Consider the following 8899-nt stretch of genomic DNA (forward strand, 5'->3'; position numbering starts at 1 on the left):
AACTCAGCCAGATGGGCGGGGTATAAATAAATAAATTATTATTATTATTATTATTATTATTATTATTATTATTCCATGTGAGACCTTTAAATCACTTGAAACTCTTTCCAGAAGCTGCTTCAGTTTCTTCCCAATAACGTGGACCTTCTCGTGAGCTTCAACATAATCTCCTCCGCCTGATTTGACCAGCGAGTGAGTGGAAATCTCCTGCAGAGTGTTGAATTGCAGCTGCCGTTCCAGAAGCTCTTTCCCCAGTTGCATTAATTCTCTTCGGCCAAGGTGGAGAGGACCATCTGTCATTCTGCTCTCCACCCCAGACAAATAGAAAGGCTTGCTCCATGGACCCACCACACGCATGTCAGGTTACAGGGGAGTCTGTAACCTGAAGTGTCTGTAACCCGCGGAGTTTGTAACCCGAGGTACCACTTTACAGCTAATATGTGAATCACAAAGATGCAGCTCAAAGCAGGAACATAAATTGCTACATGGTGCAAGTGGCTACACTAACACAGGTTCCCAACATGCATACTAACACAATGTAACAGATCACTGTGAGAAACCACACCGAATCAGCAAAATTGCCAGTGGTTATTGCACATGTGTATTAAACATAAAATGAAGTCATGATGTACATGACTGGTGAAAATTGGAATCCTTTGTTTGAAACTTCATAAAAACCATTGCCTGAACCATTGGGCGTGGTTGCAGTTCTGCGGAATGATTCAACTGTAACCTATTGCTTTGCAATAAACGTTAGACTCAACTCCTCAAGCTTCTGGGTTGGCATAAACTCAGGAGATAAGTCATTTTTGGCTTACAACAGTGGCACAAACTTTCATGGCCTCTTGCTCACAAAAAGCTCATACCACAATAAACATGTTTCTTAAAGGTGCAAGAAGATTTTTTTGCTACACCATATGAGCTGCCCTTATAGTTTTCCTGAGAGGGCAGATTTTCTGACTTCTGGGACTGTTGGAAGAGAAGTAAACTGCCGCTTCTACACCTACTATTTGATGAAGCTGTTTCAAGTACAATATGGATCGAGTGCTGTTATTTTAGCTGCTCTGAGTAGGTTGGCAGAGATACAGTAAATAAACACAAAGCTGGCAGTGTAGTGATTGAAAGCCACCGGTCTACATAGCTGAAGTGCAGGCTAAACATAAAAGCTGAATTACAAAAGACCAGACAGCATTAATTGACATGTAGAGCATTTAATCAAATAATTGTAAAGTTGGAAATAATATCTAGTCTGACCCCCTACTACAGGAATTTTGGGACTCTTGACAGTCAAGTATATGACTCAACTATTTTCACTGCCAATTACATTTTATAGCAATAGTTCACAGCAGAATGAAAGTGCTTTCTGCACAGATGTTCCTGTCAATTTGTTAAGACTGGGCCCCTTTAAAGAGCAACTTTATTCCTACAGACATACATTGAATAATTCTGCTTAAAACCCCGAGTCGTATTTCCAAAAGTGCTGGCTCAGATGCACTCTCCTTGAACAGTGTAACCCAGTTCCCATGCTCTGATCAGCTTGTGGCGAAGGGGAAATTCTATGCCAGCAATGCTCCAATTCAAGCTGCCATTATTTTCTCAGGTTAACAAATATGATAACATCACGTGGATTGAACATGCAATGACCATTGTTAAGATGCCATACTGAAAGGAGATAGGATGGCTAAATAGTCATGGATGTAGCTAAGAAAGGTTCATTGACAGAGACCAAGGCAGGGGCTTGGCAGGCAAGTCCTATCTATTGCAGAACAAGAACCATCTATTGAATGAGAATTATGAATAGATTCCTGAGGCTTAAAATTAGAATCTAGGTATTTGGATATTTATGCCATATTGAACCCATCTACTCACATACCATCATGCTTGTTTCAAGCAGGAGCCAAAAGCTACCAGATAAGTGTGGGTGAGGGCAAGGGTTTTTAGGTAACTTCAGCAACTGTCAAATGCTAGCTGCTACAGTCACCTGGAGGCTTCTTGGCACTTGACAACACATTCATTGGCTCCTGTGACAACTGGTGAACACACTCTTTCCCACCGCCCCAGAAGTTTCCATGGTTGCATGCACCTCTATGGAACAACACACCACCACCTAACTTGTGCACGAAGGGTATTGCACTAGCATAAAAAGTTGTGGAAGTGTTTCTATGCGATTTTATATCTTAAATTGATTTTTTTTCTAAAGTGGTTTAAATCCTTTCCCCCTCCTAACTAATCACAAAGGCAAATTATGCAATAGGACTCTGATCCAACATGTTTGAACTTCTTATTCTGAAAAGCAAATCCACAATTTTGGTAGGGTTTTATGAGCAGCAACTAGAGTTCTGGAAATTTAAACCTCAAGCAACCTTTGTTTCCTCTGATTAACAGCAGCAACGGGCTGCGGAGAATAAACCAGCAGTCAATAAATTCTAATTTAAAAGTATTTGCAACCCTAGTGATAAACAGAAACATGTTTGTAGAAGAAAATTACACAGCGCTTCACTGTTGGGATTTTCACGGTGGCAACAGTTATTCTCTTTAATGTTATTCCGTATGTCATAGATTAATATAATTCCTTATGTCACAGATTGTTACATTTTTTATATTGATAAATTATAATAAATACTTTTATCACACCCCAAAAGCTGCTGTGCAGTTCTGTAGAAAGACTGGGTTGTGTCCAACATTAGTTATGCTTATAGCAGACCCACTGAGATTAATGGACCCAAGTGAATCATGTCCATTCACTTCAATAGGTCTACTCCAAGTTTGATGATTGGAAACAATCCAGGGTTGCCCAAAGTTGTAATGGCACCATTCTGAAATCTCTCCGTAGCTACAGCACACTTCTCATCACTCTAATTAAATAATAAATCACTATTAATCATACTGCACACATTTTTCCTCCATCAGCAACTTCCCCATCTCAGACCTCTTCCAACTGCAACAAGAGCAGCTGCTGCAAGAGAGAGAAACCCAAAGAGCTGTTCAATCATTTCTTTTTCTTTTGACTAAGAAGTTGTGACTGTTCCGAGGGTGAATCACCACCAAGGGCAGGAATTCTCAGCTTGCTTGGAGCTGGAGCAAGGCACGGCTTTGAAATACACTCTCCACGTGCAAATCTGTACGCTGGCTGTACAGATGCTTCCATAAATGTGGTACTACTTTAGGAGGCTAACATGTGAATCAAGGTTTTAGCAACGTCCCTGTTTATCCATTTGCTTTGTAACATGAAAAACTTTAATAGAAACTTTTTTCTTTTTGGTAAAAGTGGCCTGGGGTTTTGAGAACTCAGTTCCACTTTCACCTGCTGTACTGAACCTTTCTGGAACGAAGGCATGGATAAAAGTGAAGGTTGTTTGGCTAATTTAGAAAAAAATATATAGTCCTAAGAGGAAACCTAATAGAGCCAATGCAAACATACTTTAGTCTTCCCTGCTGACCAATGTAAAAAATGAATATAACTAGCCAAGAACTCCTCCTTGACAAGCCACACTGAAATGAATTATGTTGTGTAAGATGAATTGATCCATCGTGAAAAGGAAACACTGTAATTCTGGATGAACTGTATGTAAGCTCTTTGGGCATCTTCAAGACACAAAGCAGAGGATCCTCAGCGCAAAGCTCCTCTACTTATTGGCAGGCTTGGGCCACCATTTTGGGATGGAGGCAGTGACTCTCACAAGTGAATCTCCTGATATTTTTAGATGCAGTGGTTCGTTTATGTTAGCCAACCGCAGTAATGCCATTCCAAGTTCATCTACTCCGGCACGGTACTTTCCAGCCGGCTTTCCTGATTCCAATACAATTTCAGCTCCCTCAGGGATGCTCTCGGAAGACATGGGAGTTGAAAGCTGTATGGGCAAGAGGCGTTTACGGATGACACCCATATGATGGGTCCTAGCTGTTAACTCCTGGCCGATGTAACAGCCTTTGGTAAAACTGATGCCATTCATGTAAGTCAAGTTGGATTCCAAAGGGAGGGCTATTCCAGAAGGGAGGTCTTTAATTCCTTCTGGCACACCTGGAAAAGGGAGAAAATAAAGAGGTAAGTGTTGAACAACACTCATACCTTGAGCAGGAGTTTGACTGGCACTTGGTGCTGCTACTGGTGGTTAGCTAAGTGGCTTATGGGATAAAACATTATGATCCAATTCCTAAAGATGGTAAGTCAGTGGGAACAGCACCTTTGTTCTGGCACCTGCACAGATTCTCAACTGGTTCTATACACAACAGATTTCTAACAATGCTTGTCCTTAGGTTACTATCACTTCCTCTGCCAGCCACTGTAGGTATGAACATATTGTAGGCTGGATACTATTTACCAGTGAGTACTGAACGGCACTATTTTCAATTACAACCTGTTGTTGTCTCTTGATGGCCCATCTGCTTTGAGTGCTTCAGCCTTCCCAAATGTGGAATGTTTATTGGAAGCTTGTAAAGTAGAAGATCAGCAACTTAGGGAAGACTGGGACAGGAAATTAGAATGAACTACACAATAGTGAGAGAAAACGAATACAGGTTTTTATTAAAAGAAGAACATATACCTTCCCAACTTCAGAACTGCTTGTTCATGAGAATGTTACCGAACTCCCTTCAGGCCTTTCCAACAATTTCTCTGTTTGCCAGAAAGGCAGATCTTTTCTGGGACATAGAATCGTAGAGCTGGAAGGGACTCAAAGGGTCCTCTAGTCCAGGCATCCCCAAACTTGGCCCTCCAGATGTTTTGGGACTACAACTCCCATCATCCCTAGCTAACAGGACCAGTGGTCAGGGATGATGGGAATTGTAGTCCGAAAACATCTGGAAGGCTGTTTGGGGGTGCCTGCTCTAGTTCAACTCCCTGCAATGCAGGAATCTCAGCTTAAGCACCCATGGCTTCACTGAACGTGATCCTCCTTCATGGCGAAGATACTTCTGTTCTGTGTGAACCAGTACTGAGGGACACCACGCCCTCCAGAATAACAGCTGAAGAAATAGCTAAATTGTCTTCTGTTCACATTTATGCCGTGATAGTGATTATTTCCAAAATAATGTGTTTATTTGGAAAGTACCTGCTGTCATGAATGAAGCTGTGTTTCCTTTGAATCCAGAGACTCACAATTCTTTTTTAAAATTATGTTTTGGAGAACTGGCGATTATGGAAATTGTGCACAAATACCAGCAGATCACCACCAAGGAGGTTCACACAATTTACATTAAATTCTATATGGGCCAGGGTAAGAACAAATCAGATCCAAATTTAGCAAGCTGTCACCACTACCCCACACTCAAGCGTCAGTCTCAATGTCAGCTTAATCGTTTACAAACATTCCATTCACAAAGTGGATAGCTGATGAATGTCACTTTAAATAATGTTCAGGAAAGCTGAGTCTTTAGGTTTTGTTTCATCCTATAGGCATGTTGCCATTTCCACTAACAAACTATTTTTACAACTTAGTGGAAAAAAACCACAGCCCGGTGGTCGTATTATGTTGTAATTTATAAAACAAAACTTAAAATCAGGTCTGGTGTGGTTCTCTCTATGCACATTACAGGTTTGCCAATGTGGGGAAAGCCTTTCATAATATATATCAGCCTTCCCCAACATGGTGCCCTCCTAATGTTTTCGACTGCAGCTCCCATCATGTAACTTATTGTTTGTAATTCGCTTTGACACTCACTTGAATGAGAAATGGCATCAGTATCCAAACTGATGTTTTGAAGGTGTTATTATTGCTTTATTATATGCTTGCTGCCCTGGACTCCTTCGGGAGAAGGGGCAAGATATAAACTTAATGAATCAATAATAAATGCAATAATCATTCAATTGATGCGCTAAGTGTTAATTCCGCAAACGTTCATGTGTTTAGTTATCATTGTGCAATGCCTACATAAAGCAAAACTTCTGCTTCCAGAACAGCTGTTCAAAGATGGGGGCAGTTTTACCTTGTCTATACCTGTGCCTATGATAATCCTTAACATTCCCAATCTGGCATCCAGGAACAACTTCCAGTGGTTCTGTGCCTTTGCTGGTTATCAGCCTCCAACCCATAACACTGACTCTGGGGTCAGGCGTTGCAACCACTGCTTTGCCGGCACACTGTTGGAGTTTACAGTCCCCCTCCTGAGACAGTTCCTTTGGAATGACGGCCCACAAGGAGAGGTCAAGGCAGGGGGTGATGTTTACTTTCCTCCGGATTTTATACAGTTTCAAATGCTTTTGAAGGGACTCCAAGACCCCGGCATCACACTCCAACAGGATGTGGGGCTCTTCTTGCTGGCTTTCGTGAATTCTGAAAAAGATCCAAGATCAGGAGAAAATAAGAGTCGTTAATAGGCAGCCTTGATCCCATTTCTGTCCCTTTCCTTTCTGTCTGCAAAGAACCTCAAACTTTTTAAAGCTCCTCTTCCTTATATTGTGCCGGATTGTTTCCAGTGGCAGAAAACAAAGCAAATTAAGGCTGCACCCTATACAGTGGTACCTCAGGTTACATACGCTTCAGGTTACATACGCTTCAGGTTACAGACTCCGCTAACCCAGAAATATTGCTTCAGGTTAAGAACTTTGCTTCAGGATGAGAACAGAAATTGTGCTCCGGCGGTGCGGCAGCAGCGGGAGGCCCCATTAGCTAAAGTGGTGCTTCAGGTTAAGAACAGTTTCAGGTTAAGTACGGACCTCCGGAACGAATTAAGTACTTAACCTGAGGTACCACTGTAGATGCTTACTAAGTACCTCTGAGTATATTTGGGTGGAATTCACCAACTTGGATGGTTTTAAAAGATTAGACAAACTCATGGAGGAGAGAGCTCTTAATGGCTACTAGCCATGAGTCTCTTTGGTTCTTGAGAGGTCTCTGCCAAAATTCATGTTCTACACAGGCTGGTCACAACAGGCAAAACCCTGGTACCCATGTAGAGATTTCTTTTTTGTTTTGCAGTCCCTTATTTTGCACCATTCTACTTGGAGGAGGTGCGTATGACTGAGTATACGATGCCTGAGGGGGTCCCCAAATCCTGGAGCCAGCTCTGCCTTTAAGAAAACTGGCACAGGACTGCAGCCTCCAGCCACAATGTCATGCATGCACACTTTGGAGCAAGACCCAGAGCATTCAGCAGAACTTCCAAGAAAGCGTATGTAGACAGTGTTTGTTAAAAGTGCCTTCCTTTGCTTTTGGCCACCTTGCGTATATGTTGCAATAACCCTATACTCAAATAGTTATTTGTTCTATTGTTACTTCATGTACTGCATTCATCATGAGTAGTCACGACGAACCAGTAGATCCTATCTGCTGCAGCCTTCATCCGCCTTCACAGCAGTTGCAACATACCACTTGTTATCATCTGCCTGTTCTGCCCTTGAGGACTTCTTAGGTCATTCTCAACTCAAATCTAAAAAAAATGTAGTATAAACACTGACAACTGGGAAACACTGGCCTGCGAGCGCTCCAGTTGGAGAACCGCCTTTACCAAAGGTGTCATGGGCTTTGAAGACACTCGAACTCAGGACGCAAGGGAGAAACATGCTAAGAGGAAGGCACGCTTGGCAAATCCACACCGTGATCAACTCGGAAACCAATGTCCCCACTGTGGAAGGATGTGTGGGTCCAGAATTGGCCTCCACAGTCACTTACGGACTCATTGTTAAAACTGTGTTTTTGGAAGACAATCTTAATCTTCCACGAGTGATCGCCAAAGAAGAAGCATTCATCAGCCTTTGCAATAACTGTTCCTGACTAAAAAATGACAAATATCTGCACTGCTGAAGGCATTTTTTCATCCTGCATAAAATAATACTATACTGTTGTTGCTATTTTATGCATCTTTTTTATGTATACTGTAAACCGAACCTGTGATTTTCGGATTAAGGGCCATATATAAATTTATAACTATTATAATAAAAAAATAAAAATTTAAAACAACAACACTAATTTTTATAATAATTAAAATAAAAATATACAGCAGCAATTATTATGCCTCTGAGGGACTAGAAAATTGCGTCCCCTACTTTGCATTCACTAATGTACCCAGGCAGCTGCAAAGCGAGGAATGCGTCAACTGACCTGTACAGAATGACGTCATAGAGGCACCTCCCCTGGACGTTGAGGGCATGCGCGTAGATGGCGCGAGGCGCGTCCGCAGCCCCGCCCTCCGCCGCCGCCGCCAAACGCGTCACGTCATTGGTCAGCAAGCCCTGGAGGAAGGTCACCGCCTCCGGGCCTTGGAAACGGAGCAGGGCGCGGCTCAGCGGAAAGCAGCCGGCGGTCGCTTCCTCGCCTCGTCCGCAGCTCAGCCTCCTTCCTTCGCTGCCGAAGCGCAGCCTGCGAGGGAGGCCCCTCCGCAGCGCTGCGCTCGCCCTCACCAGCATGGCGGCCTGAGGAAAAGTGCCGAGGGTAGAGGCGCCGGCCTCCCTACCGCCATATTGTGTGTGGCGGAGAGTTTGAGGGCGGGAAGCGAGGCCGAGTGCGCAGGCGCACAGGGCTCCTTTGCTGCCTTGGGCGCACCCTCCTGGCCGTTCCTTGTTACTGCAGCGTGGAGTGTAGCACCGAGAGGGGGCGGGGCTGTCGCTTCAAACCCCGCCTCCCATTGGCCCAGGCGCTGCTGCTACATTGTGCTGCACGTGCTCCATTTGTAGGCAAACTAGAGCCCGGGGGCCAGATCCTTCTCTATCCGGCCCGTGGACGGTGCGGGAATCAGCGTGTTTTTATATGAGTGGAATGTGCCCTTTTATTTAAAATGCATCTCTGGGTTATTTGTGGGGCCTGCCTGGTGTTTTTACATGAGTAGAATGTGTGTTTTTATTTAAAATGCATCTCTGGGTTATTTGTGGGGCATAGGAATTTGTTCATATTTTCCCCCAAAATATATTCCAGCCCCCCACAAGGTCTGAGGGACAGTGGACTGAAAAAGTTTGCTGACCCCT

At 43.4% G+C, this 8899-nt stretch overlaps 1 protein-coding gene across 1 annotated transcript; it reads right to left on the bottom strand.

The window, feature by feature from the left end:
* Nucleotides 1–1191: 1191 nt before the first annotated feature.
* Nucleotides 1192–8496, bottom strand: IBA57 (iron-sulfur cluster assembly factor IBA57). The gene is made up of 3 exons (XM_083580118.1): nt 8040–8496; nt 5926–6272; nt 1192–4021 (listed from the first exon to the last, which is right to left on the bottom strand). The coding sequence occupies exons 1-3, from the start codon at nt 8342–8344 to the stop codon at nt 3627–3629; spliced, it is 1047 nt and encodes a 348-aa protein (XP_083436244.1). The 5' UTR covers nt 8345–8496; the 3' UTR covers nt 1192–3626.
* Between the last annotated feature and the right edge of the window lie 403 nt (nt 8497–8899).

This window comes from Podarcis filfolensis, assembly GCF_964270895.1.
Source record: "Podarcis filfolensis genome assembly, chromosome: 12".
Lineage (NCBI taxonomy): Eukaryota > Metazoa > Chordata > Lepidosauria > Squamata > Lacertidae > Podarcis > Podarcis filfolensis.

What these genes read in the sequence shown, in the direction of transcription:
- IBA57 (XM_083580118.1), bottom strand. Translation starts at nt 8,344, where the DNA reads ATGCTGGTGAGGGCGAGCGCAGCGCTGCGGAGGGGCCTCCCTCGCAGG. An exon ending in TATGACGTCATTCTGTACAG is followed by an intron (nt 6,273 to 8,039) that starts GTCAGTTGACGC and finishes GATCTTTTTCAG; the next exon opens with AATTCACGAAAGCCAGCAAG. An exon ending in TAGGCACAGGTATAGACAAG is followed by an intron (nt 4,022 to 5,925) that starts GTAAAACTGCCC and finishes TCCCTTTTCCAG; the next exon opens with GTGTGCCAGAAGGAATTAAA.